Genomic DNA, 25,815 nt, shown 5'->3' with positions numbered 1-25,815 from the left:
TCGCACACTGATTTATCTGTAAGTGGAAATGAGGCCATGGTTTCCAGACCTTCCACCAATTTGGTTGCCCTCTTCTGGACACAGTTCCCTCTTGTCAACATCCCTCTTGAATTTTGGTGCCCAGAACTAGGCATAGCATTACTCCAGGTGAGGCCTGACCAAAGCAGAAAAAGGTGGCGGCACAGAAAGAAGGATCTCCCCAGAAGACGAAGTCCATACAATTCAGTCCCAGAATATTTTCCAAGGAAAGGATGGTTGCAACAGAAGGTTAAAGGTGTGAAACGCAACCCAAGCCAACTCCGCCAACTAAGAGCGTGACATTTAACCTGCAAAAAGGAGGAAGGAGAAGGTGCCGGCGGCCGCCCTCCTTTGCTACAGAAGCATTAGCTGCTCCCATGAAGACCGTATTTTATATCGCACTCAGACAAACAGAGATCTTTGGCTCCTCGCCCAGATGGAGGGGAAAGCGCCTCTCTCTTAAGTCACACTGGGGACCCAGTGAACTTTAGAAAGCGTAATCCTACTTCAACCTTCTCTTGCATCCCTCGCTTTCTCTCCCTCCCTCCCAAACTCTTCGCATTTCATTTCTTGGAAAGGAAAAAAGAAAAATGTTGTCGCTCATGTTTTTCGCCCCATTGCCAATGCTGGTAATAATGCTCAGCGGTGGGCAAACTGTGCCCCTTTGGGTCGCCAGTGGGCAAAGTGGGGCCCAGGGGTGGCATTTGTGACCCCCTGGGATCAAGAAATTCAAAAATCCCCCCTCCAAAAATATTGTTTCTTCCAAAATGGCCCCAATGCCTTCTAGGACGCAGTAGGGGACCTTTCACAATGTCCACCTCATGGTCATTTCCAGGAGGAGACTTTTCTATACAGTGTAATGGAAAGCGGACATAAAGTGACATCGGTCAGTTCAAGAAGTCACTAAAAAAATGCCCGAAGTCATTTCTCGTTGCTAAAAAGGAACGTGAGACATTTTCCGTTGCCAAAAAAATAAAAAGGTCGGACGCCACTTTCTGCGGCGACTAATTATGACTATTTCACTATAAGATATCAGTCTATCTGTCATCAATCATCTATATGATAGATAATAGAGAGGCAGATAGATAGAAGGATGACTTATAAATGATAGAGATGATCTCTCTTGATCTCTCTCGATCTCTCTATCATCTTCTATCAATCATCTCTGTCTCAGATAGACAGATAGAAGAAACCAAAAGCTTCATTCCACTTGAGAGCCTAGGCTGCCATCTCACTCTTTTCCTCCTCTTCCCTTCCTCCTTTCTCCCCTTCTGCGATTCCTTCTGCTAATTTATGCAAATCAGATGGAGCTCGTTCCAAGTCGGAGACAATAAATGAAGAGGTTTTTAAAAAGATAATGCGAAGAAAGGGTGGCGGGTGCGAGGCAGGTGAGTGAAGGAAAGGACCAGGAGGGTGGGCTGGTAAATACTAATGGTTCTGCGTCTCTTCTTCTTGCTTAAGGGAAGGTTATGTTTAATTACATCGGCTTCTTCTTTGCCAATGGGACCGGGTTATTAATCAGATCCTGAGGGCCCTTTCCAGGCGGAGGCAGGTTGGAGCCATCTTAGTTAACCATTCCTAGAATTAACCCTGGATTCAAGCCTAGAAAAGTGAATCGACGTACAGGTAAACCCCATGGATTTAATGGGGCAATGTAACCAGGAGTAACAGTAAGGCCGCATTCCCGCTTACAAATAAATCACTCTGGGATCCAAATCGATGGATCGGTTCGGCAGTGGAGAGCATGGTTCATATTATATTTGCCCCAATCGCATTTTGTTGCTGCAAAATAAAATAACTCACTCACGATTCATGTTGACGAACGAATCGATTCAAAACAGACCCGCTCCAGCTGCTCCAAAGGGCAAATTTAAATTGATTCCGATCTGCATCAGGTTCGGACACTTGCATGGAATCGGTTTATCCAAAAAGACCTGGAAAAAATCAGCATCAAAAAGACGCGAGTTAAATGGGTCTGGCGCATGGCCCCCCTCTCTGAATCGTTTTAGCGATTCGGTTCAAGTGTGAACCATGGTCCTTTAAACTGGTTCAAAATGATTTACGATCTGATTTATAATGATTTACGATCCGCATGTGTATAGAGTTACTGCACATTGGGACACACTGAGGACCAGGATGCTTTGTGCTTTGGGAAACACTGCATGTTGGGGGCACAATGCATGTTGTGCTTTGAGACACATTGTTCACCCGGGTATGTTATGCTTTAGGACACATTGCACATCAAGGACGGGCGTTCCCATTGCAAATCATCTTGCATGGGACATCTTGCATGGTGCCATGTTGTGCGTAGTTGCAACTCACTATTGCATGTGGAACGTACCGCCAGCACTGTTTACATCATAGTTTTCAATAGAGGCCTTCATCCATTGTCCAAAGGGAAGTCAGACGTTGGGCACATGCGCTGGCAAGGGGAATGGAAATCCGGATGTCGCTCTCTCCCAGTTGCATCCGCAATGAGAAGCCGTCCCTTTGCGTCTCCGCAGGATCCCACCTCGGCTCCCAGCATGAGCATCTTCCACAGGGCTTAATCAGAGCAAGCACCGCGTCGGATTGATTAAAAGCTGTCCCGGTCAAATTGGAAAATAGAAAAATGATCCTGTAAACTCGTTGTTTGCCTAACTTTCCGCGCTGGTTTATGAATGCCTCGGTTCCCATCAGTCGGGGGAAAGAGGTGAAAAATTAATGGGCCTTTTGCCAGCAAAAGACTCGCCTCCTTCCCTCCCACCAGCCCTAAAAAAACCAAGAGAAAGAGAAAGATCATTCTCATTAGAAAAAACATATTTTCGGGAGAGAGATTGGGAAACGCATGCAGAGAGAGAAAGGAGAGATATGTACGCTCCGTTTCGATCATTCTTTTTCTTTCAGGGCCAATTTCATCTCAGGGAAATGAAATTGTATAAATGCAACTTTTTAAATGTCGTTGTTAAATATGTCTCTGCACTGTTTGGACTATTTTTTTAAAATGGCCATCGTTCTGATTTTAAATGGTTTGGGCTAATTTTAATGGATGCTTTAATGGTAGGAAGAGGGATACATATATTTTAAATCAATTGATAACATTGGGAAATAGTGTTCGTTTGGACCACAGTTTGGGAACCATTGGTTTAAACCAGGTTTGTTTAAAACAGTGGTTCCCAAACTTTGGTCCTCTGGGTGTTTGGGACTTCAGCTCCCAGAAGCCTTAGCCATCCTGGCCAATAGTCAGGGATTCTCAGGGTTGAAGTGCAAAACACCTGGAAGACCTGAGTCTGGGATCCACTGGTTTAAACCAGGTTTGTTTAAACCATGGTGCAAACCGGGTTTGTTTAAGCAATGTTTCAAACCAGGTTTCTTTAAACCTTTAAACAAAACAACTTTTTAAAAAACACTCCTGGTTTTTTAACATGGATTACAGATAGAGAGAGAGACACTATTATTATTGTTGTTGTTGTTGTTGTTGTTGTTGTTACTATTACTACTTTAAAGCCCCAAAGCTGTCTCACCAGGCCTTCCCTGCTTCAATGTGAGCAGGCAGGATCAGAGACTGACTGTTTAATGGGATTTGAGCATCCATGGATTTTGGTTTAGAAAACCAGCAGATTCCAAGAGCCATTATAAAGCTCTTTCTTGACCCAAGGATGAATTTTCATGCTGGCAGAAAGTGGTCAGAGATGGGTCCAACCGAGCCTCCAAGGGACAGAGTTTGGTAGCCACCAAGAAGACCTCATCTGCTGGGTCTTCACCTATGAACATGGCAGAGCGAAAGCCCTCTCCGGACGATTGTAAGACTTTGCAAGACTGAAATATGGGCAAACTGGGGACCTGGTTTGTGTGTGCCCACCAAAACCTCATATGGAGATGATACTGCTCAAGAGCTTGGCACAATATCCCTATCTCTTTGTAGGAACAGATTTCCTCCTTGGTTCCCTTTGGAGGGCTTCCGACTTTGCATTCCTGGATCGTCTCTCCTCTTTCTCCCGCAGCCTCCATCTTCTGCTCCTCTGTGTCCCTCCCGGGTGAATGGAGAGGAAGTTGCAAATGCGCTCCACGCTCCAGATTTGTGTTAGTGGTCTCGGTTTGTTTGCTCAGTGCGAGAGGGTTTTTCCTTCTTGTTGTAGTTGTTGTCGTTGTCGTGGTGCATCGGGGTGGGTAGGGTTTTTTGCATTTAATGCCAGGTAATTAAGCGTACACCCGGCTCAAGTGGGGAAAGGAGGCCCCGACACCTTCCCGATAACATCTCCGATCATTCAATTCTCATTGCTCCAATAATCCAGATCTAATTTGCTGGGAGCATCAGGAAAAGAGAGTTCTCACAGCAGTTCATTATGGAGTGTGACTAGCATTTCATTACGGCCCAGAGCCGGCTCCATGCGGAGGAAGAATGCGCTTCCCCTCGGCTGCGGTTGACAGCAATGAGCCACCTTCAAATCCCCTTGTGCTTCGCACGCCGTTGACAATGCACACTGCGAAAAGCTAGGCCAGGAAAGGTCTTGAACCTACAAGGAGGTCACCTTTGGCCTTGGCTTGTGGGTCAAGGGGTCAGTCAACACTGGACAAAGAAACTGCTTCCCAAGCTTCCCTAGGGGAGGTTTTGTTGGTCGGTGCATGACAGATTTCTTGATGCTGTTGTTATTGTGTGACTTCAAGTCAACTCTGGCTTATGGTGACCCCTTCTTAGGGTTTTCTGGGTCAGATTTCTTCCAAGGAGGCTTACCGTTGTCTTCTTTTGAGGCTGAGAGAGTGGGACTTGCCCAAGGCTACCCAATGGGCAACCTGAGCTCCTAGGGTTATAGTCCAACACTTCAACAACTATACCGCACAATGGTTCTTCAGGTTTATTCAGAGGCTTACCATCGTCTTCTTCTGAAGCTGAGAGAGTGGGACTTGCCCAAGGCCAACCAAGTGGGCTCCTCTGGCCATTACTACACCCCAAAATGGTTCTTCAGATTTGTTCGGAGGAGGCTTACCATTGCCTTTCTGTGAGGCTGAGGGAGTGTGACTCACCAAAGGCCAACTAGTGGACAACCATGGGCTCCTATAGTTCAACAACTACACCACACAATGGTTCTTCAGATTTGTTCAGAGGAACAAATCATTACCATTGCTTACCATTGCCTTCTTCTAAGAGTGGGACTTGTCCAAGGCTACCCAGTGGGCAACCCTGGTCTCCTAGAGTCCTTGTCCAACACTCCAACAACTACATCTCACAACGGTTCTTCAGATGTGTCTGGAGGATACTTTCCGTCGTCTTTCTCTGAAGCTGAGAGAGTGTAACATGCCCAAGTTTATCCAATGGGTTTCCATGACTGAGCGGAGCTTTGAACCCCAGTGAGTCCTAGTCCAATGTTCTAACTGCTACTCTGAGTCACAGTTGAATAATAGAAAGAGTTACTTTTAACTCTAGAATAACTACTGTGCCTACTATTAGCACAGAAGGCTAGTAGCAACACCTGTACATTTGGAAAGCCTTGACGTTTGCCATGTCAACTTTTGGAAAAAGCAACTCAAAAGCAACTTGGGGGGAAAGCCAGATCTACTACTACTACTGATGATGATGATGATGATGATGATGTCTGTGTCTCCAGGAAACTGGCAGAAGCCATGATTTGCCTACTAAAGAAGTTTCAGGATGGAGTTGGGAGAGAAAAATACATTGTGTACCTTTCCCAATACCTGCACACTCTCCTGTCATTAGCCTGAAGAGAGAGAGAGAGAAAGGAGGAAAGAAAAAGAGAGAGAAAGAATGATAGATCATATTTGCCCAGCCATGCCAGAAATCACTATTTTATGGAGCTTGGAATTATTGATCAGCTCAGAAATGGCCAGGGATATACGGCTTCTGTCGGCCGGCAGCCAAGATGGTGTAGATCTGGGTTTTATGGGGTCTCTGAGCTCAGCAGAAACATTTTCGTACCCCCCAAGGCGACCTGACCAAAGGAGAACAATAATCCTGGTTTATTATGGGCTGAATGGGAAAGGAGTTCAAGATTTCCCCCAAATGTGGGGATTAGTGAAATCTGGCTGGCCTTAGAGGTGGACATGGTTTTGGACGCAAGCTAAAGGTCTCTCTGGTCCAGGTTTCCATTTGCAGGGAGGCCATACAACAGCAACCCAATGGCTTTTCTATCAGGGTGCAGGAACAATAATCCTGTTACAACAAGGCTTACTGATCTGCTTCCAGGAACAATCCAAAGCACCAGTTATGAAATATAAGGACCTATATAGATCCAGGCGATCTCAAGGATGGTAGGGTCCCATCTGAACCTGACCAAGGTTATGAGATCTGGGGAGGCTTTTCTCTCCATCCCACCACCTTCACAGAAAGATCCATTTTAAAACTACAAATCCCAGGATGGAGGCACGGCAGTTCAAGTGGTATCAAACTTATACAATCCAGATGTGTTTCGTTTTCACTAAGCCAACTCAGAGCGAGGGCGAAAGTGTATTAGAGGCTGATTATTAAACCAATGCTCTAGGATAAAGAATACTTTCTCTTTTTATTTTAATCCTTTTTGGGGGCGGGGTCCTTGCCGCCTTGGAGTTACGGCGACCATCTTGTTTTTTATGCCATCTTGGCGCAGGTGGCATCAGGCTTCCCCCTATGGTCCAGATGTCCAAAAGCAAAGCCCCAGAGAGTCCGGCCATAGCTCTTTCCCTTTAATACCAGGACAATAAAAAGAAAACAAGAGAGGAAGGAAGGGAATAACAGAAGGGAGGATATTTTTGGGGGGGGGGGGAAGATGGGGAGAGAAAGAGCACAAATGCGAATGTCATCTGCAGCGAGTATGAGTTATTTATAACCGTAGCTCCTGAGAAAGGAGAGATATCACTGCCGGAGAGAGAGAACGAGAGAGAGAGAGAGGGAGAGATGGTAGAAATAATTCTCGAGACAGACGCCTCTGCCTTTGGTGAGAATAACTGCATGACAATTGCATTCAGCTCGCAATTGAAGGAGAGGAAGAGGAGGAGGAGGAAGGAGAGGAAGAGGAGGAGGAGGAGGAGGAATGAGTTGCAAAATCGTTCCCTTACGGATTCGCTGCACGTGCCTCATAGCCTCCAAGGTTTCGCAGGTATCCTCAGAGAGCGACCAAGAAGAGGGAAGAAGGTATGGATGAGATGAGGAAGAACAGACAAGCTAGGAAAGGCTGCAGCAGTTTGCTTTTGCCTTAGTCTACAGGGAAGGAGCAAATACCCTTCTTTCCTCTTCTCCTGCGGATTTCATTGAATGCAAACTACTTTTGGACAAGATGCTGGGCAGCCTCATACCTTTCGCTCCTCTTTCCCCTTCTGATTTTATTTACTATATGTACTCAAGTATAAGTCTAGAAATTTGGGTCAAAGAATTGACCCCCAAAACATGGGTCAAATTATCCATGGGTCAATGTAAGTCCTGTACTTTAACTCATGTATATATGTATGTATGTATATAAAAAATACACTCATCCCTCCATATTTGCAGATTTGATTATTCATGGATTTGGTTAATATGTTCTCTCTAGGAATATCTAGGTTCTCCTCCAGTGCAACTCTATGGTCAGCTTTAACTAAAAGCTGCACTGAAAGACGTAGAGATTCCTAGAGAGAACACTCTGCTAGGCCTTTGTGGCTCCTCCAGCGCAAAAGGAAAGCATTGCCCCTTCAAATAAAAAATCCTCCTCCTCTGCATGAATTTTTCCTTCAGACTCCAAATTTATAGCATTGCAGAGACACCAAGAACCATTCCTACTCTTGCATCTGCGGTGTTTGCATGCGCTTGGTCACTCTGCCTGGCCCTTACCTTTGGATGCAAAAGCTCTGTTTCTAAATGCTGAAATTTTACACTACTGCAATGCTGGAAATTTGGGGAAATGATGGAAAATTCAATTGGAGATGCAGAAAGCATCTTTGGTGTGGCAATGTTCTTATATTTTGTTCCCCACTCAATATATGCACTATTGTGGATGCCCTACATCAGTTGCACCAAAAGAAGATTTCCTATGCATCCACTCTTCCAAGATGCAATTCCACCATATCTCTCTACCATCGACAGTAAAACCCAAAGTGGGGTGGAGGCAGAGAGAGAAAGAAAAAGAAAGATCCCTCTGGACACTTGACTACTCCAGAGCATAAAGATTAACAGTCCTTTAATAATGCAGAAAATCCCAGCCAAGTGCAGGACGCCTCTTTCACTCTATTAATATTTCTTCCTTGCTGCCATGCCGCACCAGATGGATCTCAGCATTAAAGCCTTTCAAGCCCTGCGCATGAATTTGCTGCTGCAAGATCTGGGAAGGTGGGACTTTCCTATGAGAACCCCAAATGTTAGGAAGGAAGGAAGGAAGGAAGGAAGGAAGGACCATCAAGAGGGAGAAAGCGAGGTGCATTGGTCATTATGTGCATTGTGCACCAATGTGTGTTGCATACCAATATCCACTGCACACCAATGCACATCATGCACTGATACATACTGGTCCTGGTGTGCATCAAGCACTGTTGTCAGTGTCCAACAGTTATGTTCACAATTCACTAAGAATGGCCCCATTCCCCCTTGCAAATAAATCGCTTTGCAAACCAAATCGATGGATCGGTTTGGCAGCGGAGCGTGGTTCACACTACACTTGCCCAGATCGCATTTACTTGAGGCTAAATAAAATAAAATAACCTACTTGGGGTTCACATTCACAAATGAACCGATTCTAAATGGACCCGCTCCAGCCAATCAAAGGGCAAATTTAAATCGATTCCGATCTACGTCTGGTTCACACTTGCGCAGAATCAATTTATCCAAAAAGATGTGGGAGGAAATCAGATGCGGGTTAAACGGGTCTAGCGCATGCGCCGCTTCTCTGAATCACTTCACTGATTCGGTTCAAGTGCGAACCACGGTCATTTAGTGGGAATGAGGCCAAGGTTTCTTAGCATCCCTGCTCCTTAGCTAAGTACAGTAGTTCCTCCTTTATTCATAAGAGATATGTTCCCAAAACCCCAGTGGATACCGAAAATCATGGATAGTTTTGAACCCTATAACAGTGATACTTTTGGAGTGAAAATGAACTGAAACCGTGGAGAGAGAAAGCGTGGATAAGGGTGAACTGTATAATATTTTTGGACTACTGCTGGCCGCAAATAACACCTCTCTAGGAAACTCTGGGTCCTCCAGCGCAACTCTGTGGCCAACATCTGGAAGATGTTAACCACAGAGTTGCACAAGAGGACCAACAAATGCTGGCTGTCAAGGGTGGACTACGATACGGGCGAATTCATTTCACCTTGGTGCAAAGGGAAGTAATGGGAGAATTGAGTTCAGGACGGAAACACATGTGCAGCCTGAATTCCCAAAAGGGACCCAACAAGGTAGCCAAGATGTCAGGAACAAGTCGACCCATCCCTTCAATCTCCTTGCTCCTTGCCTCTCTTTCCTCTTTTTCGCTTTCCGCCCGGTTCCAGAAATGTATCTTGAGCACTATTTTCCTCCTCGTTCCTTTTCATCAAGCTGTCAGCAAGTGACAAAATGCACTTACGCACAGCAGAAGGGGAAGAAAGGAAAGAGTAAGAGTAAGAGAAAGTGCATCCACCCGAGTCTCCTTCCAGATTTGGAAGATTATTCATCGCAAGCTGGCCTTCTTCCTGGCTTGCAGCAGAAAAAACGAAAAAATAAATTAAATCACGCACCCCACAAATGTCAAAGAATTGAATTGCTCCAGTTGGATCTGAGTATGAGGTAGAAAAGAGGGGAAAGAAATATTGCAAAAACGGATGCCTTGGTTTGCACAACTGAAGTCACAACCCAGTGCACAACGGCTGGGTTTGAATTCTTTCCATTGTGATACACAATTTCGCTTCCACAGCCTTGAACCAGATGTGGGCCTAGAGATTTCTACAGAGAACATAGGAATCCAATCCGCAAATAATTGAAATTGCAAAAGCAAAAGCCGCCAAATGTGGTCAACTGTATCCTCCAAAACCTTTCCAAGAACAAAAGCATCTGAGAAAGTAGAAGTCTAGGAAAGCTCATGCGCCAACTTCTTCCTTTCAGTCAGTATCAAAGACTCTCTTTACTCACTGATTCTACAGACTAACATGGCTATATCTTTGAATTCTTTCCAGGAACAGCCATTGCTCCTTTCACATTAACCTCCCTGCATAAAACAGAACTCCTGTGCCTCTGCTTTTTTTGATGCGAGGCCCAGGAACTGTTTTATGGCGAACCTCTCCGAATGCGTTCCCATTTGCAATGAATGCACTCCAGCTGCATTGGAGCTCAGGGCGGCCCTATCTTCTCAAGCATGGGCCTTAATGAATAATTTATCTGCCGCGTTTCCCTTCAGCGCAGACCTTATCTCGCTCGTCGCCTTTGCACGTTCCCGCCGCAAGGCCGATATCTCACTTTTCCAGAGCTCCACGGCGGAGCAGGTATCTCACCGGCGCCTGCCCCAGATCTCTGGCCGTATGCTCAGATTCTGCTGCAATCCATCAGAGGTCCTGGGGAATGGACAAGAGTTCCAATGCCTTCGACAAGGAACAGGGCCATCCGATCAGATCTCCCGCCTCGAGGGGAGAGAATTAGGAATCGACTTGGCTCCGACTGGGAAGATTCGCACCCGGCCTTCCCTCTCTTTCTGACAAGGGGTGGAGAGAAGAGGACAAATGGCGCCACTTAAATAGCAATTAAGCCCTAATGGCCAGAACGGAGGTCTTTGCTGGCTGGGAAATGAGAACCGCTTGGAATTAAACCGGGGTTATCATCGCAGGCTCAGTGCTGACCTGATTTAACAAGTCATTAACCCTGTTACAACCAAAAAGAGAGAAAGTGAGGGCTCACCTTCTTTTAAGACCACATAGCTTTGAAAACTTCAAGACCGCAATCCTGTTGCATCTTCCCAAGCGGACTTGCGAATGCAAAAATTAGGACTGGACATTTCCGTAATGTGACATGACTACATAGCAGATACAGTGTCTGATGAGTATCACACGCCGATGCACACTGTGCACTGATGTGCACAAGTCCAAATGTGTATTGGACACACTTGCTGGTTTCCTGTTGTGCATCTTTGCATTTCTCTAGCAGGGTTTCTTTGTCAAATTCGGAGACGTAGCCAGGTTAATCTCCAATGTGAGCATGCAAAGGGACCTTATAGCATGTAGTAGCGTGCATGTAGCAGGCAAAGGGATCTTGTCGCATGTAAAATGAGTATGCCAAGGGATCTCGCAGCATGTGGGTAGCATGCATGTAGCAGGCAAAGAGATCTTATAGCATGTAAAAGGAGCATGCCAAGGGATCTTGTAGCATGTCGGTAGCATGGATGTGGCAAGCAAAGGGATCTTGTAGCATGCAAAATGAGCACGCAAATGGATCTTGAGACTAATTGAGTAAAAAATGTACCGGTAGCATGAGCTTTTGTAGACTTGGTCAACTTCCTCTGCAAAGAAAAGAAACCCTGTTCTTAAGAGCTCTTCTCAGGTCTTGCAAACCCACGGCTGTGGCTTCTCTAATGGAGTCAATCCACCTGTAATGGAGTCTTCCTCTTTTCCTGTTGCCTTCCCCTTCACTGAGCTTGATGCTCTTACTCTCACCCAATGGGTTTATCCCAAATAAATGGATTATCCCAAATAAATCCAGCTGGGTGAATGCCTCCCTTTGGCATGCGGGCGGCAGTGCATGAACTGTATGACTGTAACGGCAGATCCCTGTTCGATGTCTCCTTGCAAACATTCACCCGGTGCATGCTTTGCATCATTAACATTCTGCAATGTCTCAGACATATGGCCTGCTGCCTACCTTCACCCCCGCTGTGATGCCAACTGGAATGCCATCCGGGAACTTTCTCAGATCAGCGCATGTAGTTCAAATGCTCAAACAAGCACATTTGGGCTAAAAAGAATACGAAGAGCTTGGGAGCCTTGGATCAGACCAACTTGGGCATCTCTATAAGGATCATATCATAGTGTTGGAAGGGAAGACAAGGGTCATCCAGTCCAACGCACAATAACAGCACTCCTGCAAGAAGCCCATCCAACCTCTGTTTAAAGACCTCAGAAGATGGAGAGGCCCACCAACTTCCAACCCACCATCAAAACATCTCTTAAAGTCCAGAAGTTCTTCCTAACGTTTAGGTGCGATCTCTTTTTGGGGGTAATTGGAATCTATTGGTTCGTGATCTAGTTTCTGGAGCAGCAGAAAGCAAGTTTGCTCCATCTTCTACAGATATTTAAAGATGGCTATAGTGCTATGGCACCGGAGTGCTCTGACGGCAAAAGCCAAATATCTCACAAAACTATGGATCCTCAAATCCCATAGCATTGAGCCATGGCAGCTAAAGTGGTGTCGAACAGCATTAATTCTGCAGTGTGGATGCAGCCCTGGACACTGGTCTTCAAATCTGTTTTGCAGCAAATGATAGAGTTTCCACTTAGTCATCACTCCCTGGATTTGGAATAAAAGGAGACTTCCCTGGAGTATTGGGTCCATCTTCCATGCATTTTGGCATCCAAACAGACCAGTGTGGGAATAGGAGAGGAACGTTGCATTTCCTCTATGCGGATGTGGGCATAGGTTGTGCGATAGGACCACATTTCTCCCGTCGTTGGTTGGGGGCTTGGGTTAAAAAGCAACAACCCAAGCACCCCATCTTCTGGAGTCTCATGCCTCTTCCACGCTCCAAGCTGCCTTTGGAGATGGGTTGGTATGGTTCAATTAAATCATTAACAAGGGCAGACAGTACCAGGCTGGTAGACCCCCTGAGGGCACAGCGTCGCATACGCTGCGATGCCAACTCAATTCCCTCGGCTCACGGAGGCTGACATGTATAGTTTGGACGTCTGCGGCAGGAATATTCCAAGGGCAGCTCTTTCAGAAATGTATGATTTCCTCTGCGTTGTATGCCTGAACCTCGTGCTTCTTCTGTCTCCCTTGAGAAGAAGAAGCATCTCTGCCGTCACAATCAAGTCCACCAAGGAAAATTGGATGCCCCAGGACATAGGAAATTTCCGCAGCACTGGATGTTGGCCAGAGAATGGTGTGTAGTGGTTGGAGCATCAGACTTAGGAGATTGTGGTTTAAATGTCTGTTGAGCCATCAAACCCATTGGTTATCCTTGGGCCGGTCTCTCTTTTTCTCCGTCATCCTGACCTACCTTCCAAGTTTGTTGTGAGGATAAAGTGGGAAGGAAGAGAGCCATGCAGAACATATGGAAGATAGAAAGAAAGGCAGGACATCACTACCAGAGTCTTGGAAAGTTGGCCAATAAGTGACCCATTGACCTTTTCCTGACCAGAACTTCTAGTTTCCCACCACAATACTTTCTTCATCCTCCTTACACATCCAGAAGACCTAACAATAAGTCGGGTTTTCCCATCAGTGCAGACACGGCCATACTTATAGTGCTATGATCACACTTAACTCCTATGGTTCCAACCTCTAGAAACCTTGGCTTCATAGTTTAGGAAGGGAGGCTTGGGATTCTCTAAGAGCTAGCTCTAGAGCAGTGTTTCCCAAACTTTGCTCCAGATGTTTCAAACTCCAGGTCCCAGCATTCTTGATTGTTGACCCAACTGGCAAGGTCTTCTGGGAGTTGAAGTCCAAAACTCCTGGAGGACCAAAGTTTGGGAAACACTGATTTAGAGCATCTATCTGTCACCTCTCCAATGGGCCCCCATGCAATGCCAAAATCAAAACATTTGATGCACACAAGGCTTTAAAAACCAACAGAGCTGTTTCATAGGAGGCACAGTTTATATTTTGAAGACTGTGAACATTTTGCAAAGGTAGCCCCACCTGCAGATGTGACCATACTCCAAATAAGATTTAATTGAGGCATAGGAAAAAGCAGTGAAAGGGGACTGCCTGGGAGGATGGCAGACTCTTTGGAGGTCTTTAAACAGACTTTGGGTGGGAGTCTCTCAGGGTGTCTCAGTTGCGTCTTAGCACATGGACGGGGTTGGAGTAGATGACCCTTGGGGTACCATATGCCTCCATTAGGTACAATTCTGTGCACCTGGGAGGCACGTTCGAATGCCAGCTGTGAAATACCCATTTACAGTCCTCCTTCTCTTTCCTTCCCTCCTCCTTTCCTTCCCTCTGCCCTTGAAGGGACAGTTTATCTTGTTGACCTGAATTCCATTTTCTCAGCAGCAAAAAAGGAGGCCTCCCTTCCTCCTCTTAACAGGGGAGGATGAGGAGAGGAAAAGAGAAGAAAGTGCCAAGGAAGGCTTTCTGTGTGACCCACCTTCCCCAAGGCACCATGAAGGAGCAAGTGGAGGAAAGAGTCGTCTCTGGAAAAGCAGGAGGTCATGGATGAAGAAAGCAAACCAGAAAGCATCTAACCAGCCTGAAAGTCTTGTTTTGTAGGAACCTTCTCAGCGTCCAAAGAGATATTGCCCAGATCTCACCCACTACGCCCACCACCCAAAGACATGTTGCTCAAGTCTCATCCACTATGTCCAACAACAAAAGAGATGTCCAAATCTCACTCACTACACCGACCAGCCAAAAAGATGTTGTCCAAATCTCAATCACTATGCCAATCACCCAAAGAGATGTTGCCCAAATCTTACCCGCTACACCCACCACCCAAAGAGACATTGCCTAAGGCTCATCCACTATGTCCAAACCTAAAAAGATGTTGCCCAGATCTCGCCCACTACGCCAACCACCCAAAGAGATGCTGCTCAAATCTCAAACACTATGCCAACCACCCAAAGAGATATTGCTCAAATCTCACCCACTGTACCAACCTCCCAAAGAGGCATTGCCCAAATCTCACCCACTGTACCAACCTCCCAAAGAGGCATTGCCCAAATCTCACCCACTATGCCAACCACCCAAAGAGATGTTGCTCAAATCTCACTCACTATCTACTAGGACAGTGGTCCTCAACCTTCTTAACACCGTGACCCTTTAATACAGTTTCTCATGTTGTGGTGCTCCCCCCACCATAAAATTACTTGTGTTTTCCAATGGAAATATGTGTTTTCGGATGGTCTTAGGCGACCCCTGTGAAAGGGTCGTCCGACCCCCAAAGGAGTTGCGAGCCACAGGAGGAGGAGGAACAAGGAGGAAGAGGAGGAAGGTGAAGAGAGGAAGAGGAAGATGAACAGGGAGGAAGAGTAGGAACAAGGAGAAATAGGAGGAAGACGAGGAGAGGAAGATAAAGAGGAAGGTGGAGAAATAGGAGGAACGACGAGGAGAGGAAGATGAAGAGGAAGGAGGAGAAACAGGAGGAAGATGAGAAGAGGAAGAGGAAGAGGGAGAAATAGGAGGAAGATGAGAAGAGGAAGATGAAGAGGAAGGTGAGGAGGAAGACAAGTAGAGGAAGGAAGGAGGAGAAATAGGAGGAAGACAAGGAGAAGAAGATGAAGAGGAAGGAGGAGAAACAGGAGGACGATGAAAAGAGGAAGAGGAAGAGGAAGGAGGAGAAATAGGAGAAAGACGAGGAGAAGAAGATGAAGAGGAAGGAGGAGAAATAGGAGGAAGATGAGAAGAGGAAGAGGAAGGAGGAGGAAGATGAGAAGATGAAGAGGAAGGAGGAGAAATAGGAGGAAGACGAGGAGATGAAGAGGAAGGAGGAGGAGAAGGAGGAGGGGGCATGGGAGCCTTGCACATCCCTGAATGCCGCGGCCTAGGAACCCCCGGGGCACTAATCCATCCTGCCCATAACTCCATCTGGTGATTGGAGTTTTCACTTGGAAAGTTTACCGCTCTGCCATCCCCATTTTGATGGAATTACAGCCGCGCGGCGCATTCAAGCCGGTCTCCATTACTCGGATGGTGATAGAATTTCCTCTCCTCTCCCCTGTTTCCTTGTTATGACATCATTACGGGTTGATAAGGATGTAAACACCTGTTTATTATAAATCCAATTACATCCTTCCTGGATGTATAAATCACACATTTAATTCCACTTCAGAAACATTTTCTGTCCTAAGCGGGGAAAATAACCGCTATTTATTTCCATCATGAATTCTCACTGTGGCATAAATATTTATTAAGCCATGCATGATCAGCCCCCGACTTCTCTTTTTTTACTATCGTGTTAAAATAATAAATAAATAAGCAGGCCTAGCCTAGGGACCCAGCATTGCCTAAACTCTCTTTGAAGTTTAGTTCTGCTTCCAAAAAAAAAAAAAAAAGGGGGGGGGGAGATAAAGAAGAGAAGAAGAGGAAAGGAGGAGGAAAAGGAAGGTGGATTTAAAAATTATTCCTTTCCGACTTGGCAAAACTAAGAACGTTAAAACGTTTATCCCTGTAAGAGTTTGCAAAAACAACACCCAGAAAATCCTATTTCCAACAGAGTCTCCATTCCAGTTTGAGAAGATTTACCTGCTGGTCGACAGCATCGTCGGACAGGAGATTTCAAGACTCGAACCCGAAACCTCCGGACATCCCTTCTCAACGTTATTAAGCGTGAAGTGTTGAATGTCATCTGCAGTTGCTCCAAGCACAGCATCCGAAGAGCAAAGACTAAAATCCAGCAAAAGAGAGAAATGGTTGGAAATAGAGTTACCCAAGCTCTGCGTTGCACAGAAAGCATCACTCTTGTTCAACTCTGCATTTAACACCTTTCCAAAATCTGCTTTTAATAAAGCATGGGAATTGTAGTGCCACTAAAGAAAGATTTAGAAGCTCCGGCTTCAACGGAACAGAGTCTATGGCCTCCCACTACCTTTTAAACTGGATCCCAATTCGTTCGTGAATGTGAACAAGTGGGTTATTTTGCAGGGGGGAAATGCAATTGGGGCAAATGTAGTGGGAATCACGCTCTGCTGTTGAATCGATCCATCGATTCAGATCGCACACCGATTTATCTATAAGTGGGAAGGAGGCCTGTAGTAGACACTCCAAAACAGCCTCCAGCTCCAAGGAGCAAGAAAACACAGTGATATGTAATATTCACATATAGTGTTGTTGTTGTGTGCCTTCAAGACTTATGGCGACCCTTTTTAGACAAAACTATCATGGGGTTTTCTCATCGAGATTTGTTCAGAGATGGTTTTTCCAGTGTCTCCTCTGAGGCTGAGAGAGTGTGTCTTGCCTAAGGTCACCCAGTGGGTTTCCATGGCCAAGCAAGGAATCGAACCCTGCTCTCCAGAGTCCTAGTCCTTAGTGATCATCTGCAACCAAGGTAAATTCCATCCCAAAGTGGTTCTCTTTCCAGAGATACTGAAAATGAGAGCAGCTCAGGTGGCATTAATTGATGGGGAGGAGGCCATGCGTTGTCCTCACCCAGCCATTTCTCTTTTTGCACTCGCAACCCTCATGGTATTATATTGCATCCCCTGCTCTATTATTCTCTGCTTTGCGGTGACCTGACAGTGAAGCTCTTTTGTGGAGAGCCTCCAAGGGCCACAGGGTCAGATTATGCGCTCTCAGAAATGTTGGGGCTTCCATTTATTAAAAAATTGCAAAATGGCAAAGTTCTATTTTTTTTAAAAATGGGCATTTCAGGACTTGACTTTCTCCTTCTTCCCTCTTTCCCCATTCTCCTGCATCCCTCATTTTCCCTCCCTCCTTCCTTCCTTCCTTCCTTCCTTCCTTCCTTCCTTCCTTCCTTCCTTCCTCTTTACCCTTTTCTCCTACTATCCTAGTCTTCCTTCCTTCCTTCCTTTTTTCCCTTCCTCATGCTTCCCTTCAGACTGCCACCCCTGTCTTTTCTTTCTCCCTCTGCTTCTCTCTAAAACAATCCCCTTCCTTCTCCTTTCATTTCCTTTCATTGGCTCCGCATGGATCCGCACCTCTCTGAGTCGTGGCAGACATATTGCAGAGACAGGCTCCCATCCCGCACCAGTGCGTAACCAGCAGCCCCAGTTGCCCCAGGCTGGGATTGTACTGATGTACTCCAGCCGACGGCCTCCTCTTGACACCAACATCTGCCTCCCTGACAAAGGCAATGAGGGAGATTAGGAGTCAGAGCCATTGGTTTTGGCAGGAGGATGTGGCATCCGCCTCTCTCTTCCTCCCCTCTGGTACCCAGTGTGCCCACATCATCTCATGCGCAACCATCTCAGGGTGGTTGTTTGTCTCTCCATCATCTACCCATTTCCATTGGACACTTTCCAACTGCCCCCCTTGTATGGTTTTCTAAGTACATCACAACCGCTGTGAGCAATTTAAGTGGGTCTGGGGGCTCTTTGTGGTCCCCCCAGCATTCTGGATTTGAGAGCTATAGTTTCCATAGGAGTCCTGAGAAATAGACCCTGAGCTTCCCCTAAAAGCCAAGCTGACTAAACTGAGACTGTTGTACTTTGGACACAAGACAAGACAACACTGGAAAAGAGAATAGTGTTGGAATAAAGTGGAAGCCAGTCGGGAAAGGAGAAGACCACGTTCCTTGTGGATTGAGTCCATCAAGGAAGACAGAGAAGCCTTCAGTTTGCAGGAGGAGGAGAAGGAAAATGGCAACATTCCCCAATGCATCACCCTAATCCCCGTTATGTCCCCTTGGCCAATCTCCCTTTGCATTGCACTATGTATCTGCTGCTTTCCCTCCATTTTCCCAACCTCTTGCTGCCTGTCTCTGCTATTCCTGTTGTCAAGAACGCAGGGCCTCTAATTTGAAGGAGGAGTATAGCTTTGCAAGTTCTGAGGGTTTATAAAAACGCTGGCAGATTTGGAAACAGCATGCTAATATGCTCCATTTAGAAAAGCAAACAAACAGAACCATGACGCAGAGGCATCACGCGTTCAGGAGGAAGGCAAACCATCATCCCCAAACGCCAGCCGAGGCTGGGAGAGCGGTGATCTCCGAGGTCCTTCCCTCCTTCCGTTTGGAGGTCGTCCATTTGCTCAGAACAAAAGACCTTTCTTCTCCAAAACAACTTTAGATGTGTGGGTTTTTAGGGGAGAGAGAAAAAAGGGAGAATTTAGAAAGACGGAGCAAGCACAAAAAGTTCTCAGGTTTGATGAATGTCGCGCCGACATTATATACATATATGAATGAGCCACAGAAAAAACACTGTAGGACAAACTCAAAGCAAAGAGACTTCGAGATGAAATAGTCTTTATTATCAAAGAGATGTCTTAATTCCTCTGAGTTTTGGCTCAGGCTGTTCCTTTGCTGACTCTCATCTGACTGTTCCTACCTTCCCTCCGCTATTAACTGGGCAAAAAAGCAAACCTCTTTCTTTTGATATTTTGTCCTACCCCAGTGTCCCATTTCAAGGCCTGGATCCAGGGTTCCTTGGGCTGTAAGTCTGGAAGGAATGAATGAACGAAGGAACGAAGGAAGTGCAAGCTTGCAAGAGAAGGAAGGAAGGACAGGAAAGACAAAGGAAGGAAGGAAGGAAGGAAGGAAGGAAGGAAGGAAGGAAGGAAGGGCAAGCTTGCAAGAGAAGGAAGGAAGGAAGTGTAAGAGATAGGAAGAGGAAGGAAGGAAGGAAGGAATAGTAAGAGATAGGAAGAGGAAGGAAGGAAGGAAGGCCAAAAGTCACCCAGCAGAGAATTAAACTCTGGTCTCCAAAGTCCAAGTCCAATGCTCAAACCACTATGCCATGCTAGCTTGCCAACCATTATATTTGTTTTCATTTTAGTCCTGGTTTTTGGGGAAAGGTGGGGTACAAATGAAGATCTCCTTCTCCTCCTGGCTAAAAGATATTGCTTTTAATTTTCCAAGGACTGGTCCCAAAAGGTCTCGCTTCTGCCCAGAGCCCAGACTGCGCCAAGCGTCTCCAAGCGCTAACCTTTCCATAACATCAAAGGACAGATGCCAGGGGTGCCAAATCCCTTCTCGCTCCCTTGCAAAGCCTCCTTTCCCTGCAACATCTGGGAGAATTGCAAGCCCAGCTGTTTCCTCCCAAGGCCGGGTGCGGGACTTGTTTGAGCAAAACGGCTCCAAATCCCCCAACGGTAGCATAATGCAAACAAACCCAGAGGGATCCAGAGGGGAAAGGAACGTAGCAGAAATCCGGCTTATTGCCATCCGTTCGAAGGCACAAATCCTTGGGAGATGAAAGAGGGACCAACGTTGCAAAGATTGCATTTGCAAATGGATTCGTGCTGCAAGGAAATGCCAAAAAATGGGCAACTTGGGAGGAGGAACCGGGGAAATGATATCTCAGTGAAGGGATGGATTTCTTCCATGAAGTCATGCCCAGGAATTGACCTTTCCAAACGGCGCATAGTGGTAATTGTGTTGGACTACAACTCCCAGCATCATTAGCCAACATAGCCAATGGTGAGGAGCTACAAGTCATCAAGATGTAGGACTTCAAGGGAATGATGTTCTGTGTATTTGTCCAATGGACCTTATTACATGAGGAGAATTGGAAGGTTAACCAAAGATTAAACTGGGGTCATCCAAGGTATTTCACATAATGTCGCAAAAGATTTTCAAATGATGTCGTATGCAAACAGAAGGCAATCCAAACGCAATCGTGAGACATCCCAGGAATAGTGGAATTTGGAAAGCATATCCAATTTAGAAATCTGTTCCCACTGCGAATTCGCAGTGAATCCGCATTTGTGCTAGTATTAAATGCATCTCCAGTTCAGCCATGGGATTACTGTCGGCCATGGGATCCTGTCCTCCCTGCGCATGCGCAAAGACGCTAAATCCAAAATCAAGAAGACTCATGTGACGAGTTCATTCGCATTCGCACTGCTTTCTCTTTCGGACGGATGCTGTGTTTGTCTGTGCGTGTGATCGGTTACAACGCCATTTCTTGCATTTGCAGATTGCCCCCTTTCTTCTTCTTCTTCTTCTTTCGGGGCAGTGATACATTCCTCCGTGTGAAAAGGTTTTTGCAAAGGGTTAAACCCGTTTCTCCGCGGAAGCCCAGGCATGGCCAAGCTTGCTGAAAGAGAAAAGGGACCTTTGCTTTCGCAGCTTCCTTGGTCTGCTAACAGATAAATGGGGGTGAAATTGCAGAAGGAGGCATAAGGAGCAGGAGTTATTTGAAAGCGATTATCTGGGATAACAGTAATTATGGGCCAAGAACAGAGAAGGTCAAAGAGCCTCACTCAGCCGCCTGTTCATGCAAACCCAGAACAAGGCAAGGCTGGGAAAAGGCAGGCACCGTCCCAAGGCAGCAAATGTTTCCCTTGCAACACAAGACTCCAAAGAAAGAGATTACAACTGCTTTGGTTGCCCTGGGGTTCAATCCCATCATCCCCAGGCAAAGTCGGAGGGAGGCATACCAGTGCAAAGACTATCTGCAAATTTAGAGAGAAGGAGCCAGTTGGGACAAGACTGCAGCATTTACAAATGGGACCACAACTCCCAGAATCCCCTTTTTTGGACTACAGCTCCCCAAATCCTGACGTTTCGCCAGCATCTGTGGCTGCGGATAGTCCGAAACACCCACCAAAAAGACTACTTCCAACTATTCCTTCCATCCCCTGCTCTGGGCATCAGGAAACCCAACCAAGGGGGCTTCTCGGTGCGGCTGTGTTATTCGAAAGCCCTTCATCCCCTTGCTCTGGCTGGCATCCCAGCCGCTCCTCCGTGAATATTCATTATCAGGGACTTGTCATGTTTTCCGCTCTCCTTGCAGCCTCAAAACGATTTATTAATTATCGCCTTCCTGACAGATTTAAGGCTCAGCCGGCAGGCTTGCAAATCCCTCGGGGGAAAACCAGGCAGAGAAACCCCAAATAGTTGCAGGATTTCTCCTCCTTCTTGGAAGGAAAGGATGTTTTGGACGTCCACCATCAGCACTTCCATTTAAACCTAGAATCACAGATCTCCAAGGGTCATCTATTCCAACTCAAACTCAATGGAAGAAACCCATGCCAAATGACCATCTGACCTCTTTTTAAAATGGGTACCGGAGTACCTACTCAAGCTCCAAAACTATATGTTTATTTAACTCATTTGTTGTTGTGTTTCTCCAAGTCGTTCCCGACTTATGGAGACCCTAAAGAGAACCAATCATGGGGTTTTCTTGGAAAGTTTCCTCGGAGGGGGTTTGCCATGGCTTTCCTTTGCGGCTCAGAGAGTGTGACTCACCCAAAGTGGGTTTCCATGGCCAAACTGGGATTCGAACCCTTGTCTCCGGAGTCGTAGTCCAATGTTCAAACCTCTCCAACACAACTCTAAATATACAGTCGTCCCTCCTAACTTGCGCCCTCCAATATCCACAGAGGAGCAACCTCTGTTATTTCCAATGGCGCATGCACCCACGGCACATCCACAGGCAGCGTCCCATTCAGTCCTATGAAGGTTGAATATGCGCGGGCCTCTGCTTGCCAAGGGGGTTCGGAACGGATGACCTGCGAAAACGGAGGGCCAACCGTACACACACACATATATATATATATATACACACACACATATATTTATTACAACAAAAGAGGGGAGAACAGAGAGGAAGAATACTACAATCTATGCGCCACGGTGGCATAATCCCACAAATTGAGACACGCGCCAAACATTACACGACTTTGAACGTCCAAAGAGCCAGGCTCTGAAGAAAAGGTATACGTCTGACTTTAATCTATTTCCATGCTGGTGTTATCATTAAAAAAGATGGATTTATCCCAATTCCCTTTGTACTTTCATTGGGCTTCTAGGAGTGGAACCAAATCGATTCAGATATATCCGTTTTCCCTTGATCTCTCATGAAAGTCTTAGTTTTCTAGTTAATTCTTTTTCCAGGGTGAGATCCTCAAGACTTTTCCGTGTTCGACGCAGGCCTAATCTGCACATTGCGAAGCATGAAAGGGGTGTGTTTGGACTGCCACTCCCATCATCCACAGAAAGACCAACATAGTCAATGGCCAGGGATGATGGGAACGGCAGTCACTTGAACCAAACCCATAAATGGCACAACTGCGCTGCAGAATTAATGCAAAATCAATGCAATTTATGACACTGTTTTCACAATGCTATGGGATTGTGGGATTGTAGTTTGTTGTGGCACCAGAGCTCACTGATAGAGAAGGCTAAATCTCCCACAAGACTACAAATCCCAGAATCCCATGGCAGTTAAAGGAGCATCAAATTGCATCAATTCTGCAGTGCAGACGCAGCCCTAGTTTGCATCTGAATTGAAATATTTGGGGTCTGCGTCCTTCCTCCTCCTTTTTCCTACCGATCGCGCATCCCATCCAAACTCATGCCATATTTCAGGAATTGATTTTTTTAAGCCATTTCCGCAGAGCCTTCTTTAGGAGTTACCGTCAAAAACGCTAAAGTGCTTTAGGAAGATTGCATTAGCGCAGCATTAGGATCACTTTTGTTTTGGTGCAAACCTTTCTCTATTCCTCTCTCGATCTCTATTGAATCTGTGTCCCGGAAACCAAAGGTTGTGTTTACTGGCAGCAGCCATCTTCACTAGTTCTGGGATAAAACATACCGATCACCAAGAAGAGATATATTTCATTGTGGAAACATTCTGGGTTGATTTAAACTGACCTGGGAAGCAGGGATGAAAAGCCCTTGGTAATGTCAGGAGTTCATAGGAAATACTTTAAGGTGAAGATAACGTCATGTTTCCTCCTTGAATCCCTGTATTGGAATATAAGAACATAATAATATAATATAATATAATATAATGGATTTGGGAAGACCAAAAATGCACGCAATTGTTTATCGCTTAGAACCAAATTAAAGCCAGTTGGTTGAAACCAGAATACAGTGGGAACTCCATATTCATTGGGGTTAAGAACCCCATGAAAGTGAAAAAGACATAAATTAAATCAAAAAACCTTATTTTTTACCTGAAAGAACACCTCTCTAGAAAATTCTCAGTCCTCCAATGCAACTCTATGGTCAACATTCACCCTAAGCTGACCATAGAGAGCTACAAATGCCTAGAGAGGTGTTTTCTCTAGTAGGCCCTACTTCCTCCAATGCAACTCTATGGACAACCTCTGCCATAAGTCGATCACAGAATGCTGAGGGACCTGCAAATGCCTAGAGAAGTGTTTTCTCTAGGACCTCCTAGGTCCTCCAGTGCAACTCTATGGTCAGCTTCTGGCAGAGTTGCTCTGGAGGACCTAGAGATTCCTAGAGAGGACATACTAATCAAAACTGCAAATCATCAAATCTCTAGCACCTTCTAGGTCCTTCAGCACAACTCTATGGTCAATATTTGGCAGAGTTGCGCTGGAGGACCTAGCGATTCCTATTCTTCGCCACCTTGAGTCCTATATTGGGAGAAAGTGGGATATAATATAATAAAATAATAATAATAATAATGAACATATCAATCAAATCTGGGAATAATCAAACCTGAAAAATGCAAAGGGATGACTGTAGTGTTATGTCCTTTTATGGCTGAATCTGCACTGCAGAAATAATCCAGTTTAGCATCTCTTTAACTTTAGCACCTATGGGATTCTGGGAGTTGTGGTTCATGGCACCAGAGCTCTCTCCCACAGAGAAGGCTAAATGGACTTTATCACACAGTGACCTCTGTGCTGTCATCCCAAAAGTGGTTCAAGTGGGGTCACTCCAGAAAAGCAGGCCCCTTTGCTCATGGTCATCACACGCATGAGCACAACAAGGGTTTAAGGGCACAGCATTTAGGGTTAGATTTGGATTTGGCAATCAGATGGTGAGGACCAATCCCCATTGCTCTGTTCCACAAGTGCCTTTCCCAAAGGCTGCAGGGAGGGAGGGAAGCCTCTTTGCCCCAAAGCCCCAAAAGCTGTCGCTGAGGAAGGCAGACAAACTCCGTCAAACCACAAAGACACACACATACACACAAGAGTCACATGAGAGGGTTGCCATAATTGTCCACTAAAACCTGGCACACAATGTAGGACAACATCTAGACCAAACTGTAGGACAACTGCAGGGGAAAAACTCAGCCCAAAATGTAGGACCTTTAAGGTCCTTCACTTTTCTTAAACGTCCTACATTTTGGGCTGAGTTTTGTCCTACAGTTTGGTCTAGATTTTGTCCTACATTTTGTCCCAGGTTTTAGTGAACAATTATGGCAACCCATTTCCTCTGAGGCTGAGAGAGTGTGACTTTCTCAGGGTCACTCAGTGGGTTTCATGAGCAAGAAGGGTCCCTGTCTGTCATCCATCCATCCATCTCTGTCAGGATGTCTGTCTGTCTGTCATCCATCTTTCTCTCTGTGTGTGTCATCTATCTAATCTATCTACCTAATCTATCTATCTAATCTATCTATCTATCTATCTATCTATCTATCTATCCACTTACCTCTCTCTCTGTCAGAGAGAGAGGGTCCATAAACTTTCCTGGTTTAGGGTGAGCCTCCCAGATGCCCTCAGGGACACAGCCAGGATTTGGGGACAGGGGGAGGGGGTCCTGATTAAGTGCCACCATTTTGAGAGGCTAAGAGCCCCCTCAACACAGAAAGAGGGTCGAGCGTTTACCTCAGGAAAGGAAAAGGAAGGGGAGGGGAGGGAGGGGGCTAATCATGGCCATTGCCAAGGCTTCCTCAGAGGTCCATTCAGGGAAAGGAGAGGCGGGAGAGTCGTCTTTTGGCGGAAAGGGAAAATAAAACCAGCCATGGTCCCTTTGGGGGGGTTTCCCGCCTCTTCCTCCGCTCTCTGAGGGGAAACCTGCGCATGGAAGACAGAGGGGCATTGAAGGGAGAGCGCCAAAGAGAGAGAAAGCGTACCCGCCCCTAGACTACTTCAGTCCACTTCCTCAGATGCATTTAGATCCAATAATAATAATAATAATAATAATAATAAGTGGAGAGATCTTGTAGCGCTTTTGAGTCTCACCAAAAGAAAGAAAATGGCAGCCTGAGCTTTCCTAGACTTCAGCCTACTTCCTCAGATGCATTTGTGGCTTGCCAAAGATAGCTTTGTATGGTCCAGTTGGGACTCGAACCCTGGACTCCAGAGTCAGAGTAGTCCAGTGCTCAAACCACTATGGAGTAGGAGGATTCAATAGGGCAGCT

At 46.0% G+C, this 25,815-nt stretch overlaps 1 protein-coding gene across 2 annotated transcripts in view; it reads right to left on the bottom strand.

Annotated features, from left to right (window-relative positions):
- Positions 1–25,412, bottom strand: part of IGSF21 (immunoglobin superfamily member 21) — a 208,016-nt gene extending 182,604 nt beyond the window's left edge. The window contains exons 1-3 of one of the 2 annotated variants that reach the window (XM_042478473.1): positions 25,280–25,412; positions 23,346–23,438; positions 16,316–16,456 (exon numbers count right to left, since the gene is read on the bottom strand). In XM_042478473.1, the coding sequence (XP_042334407.1) occupies positions 16,316–16,442 (127 nt within the window). In that variant the 5' untranslated portion in view covers positions 16,443–16,456; positions 23,346–23,438; positions 25,280–25,412. Of the gene's footprint in view, positions 1–16,315; positions 16,457–23,345; positions 23,439–24,164; positions 24,270–25,279 lie in introns of those variants that run through there. The other variant, XM_042478474.1, reaches the window with a different exon arrangement.
- Between the last annotated feature and the right edge of the window lie 403 nt (positions 25,413–25,815).

This window comes from Sceloporus undulatus, chromosome 7, assembly GCF_019175285.1.
Source record: "Sceloporus undulatus isolate JIND9_A2432 ecotype Alabama chromosome 7, SceUnd_v1.1, whole genome shotgun sequence".
In the NCBI taxonomy this organism is placed as follows: Eukaryota; Metazoa; Chordata; class Lepidosauria; order Squamata; family Phrynosomatidae; genus Sceloporus; species Sceloporus undulatus.
This window is presented reverse-complemented; position numbering and strand designations above follow the sequence as displayed.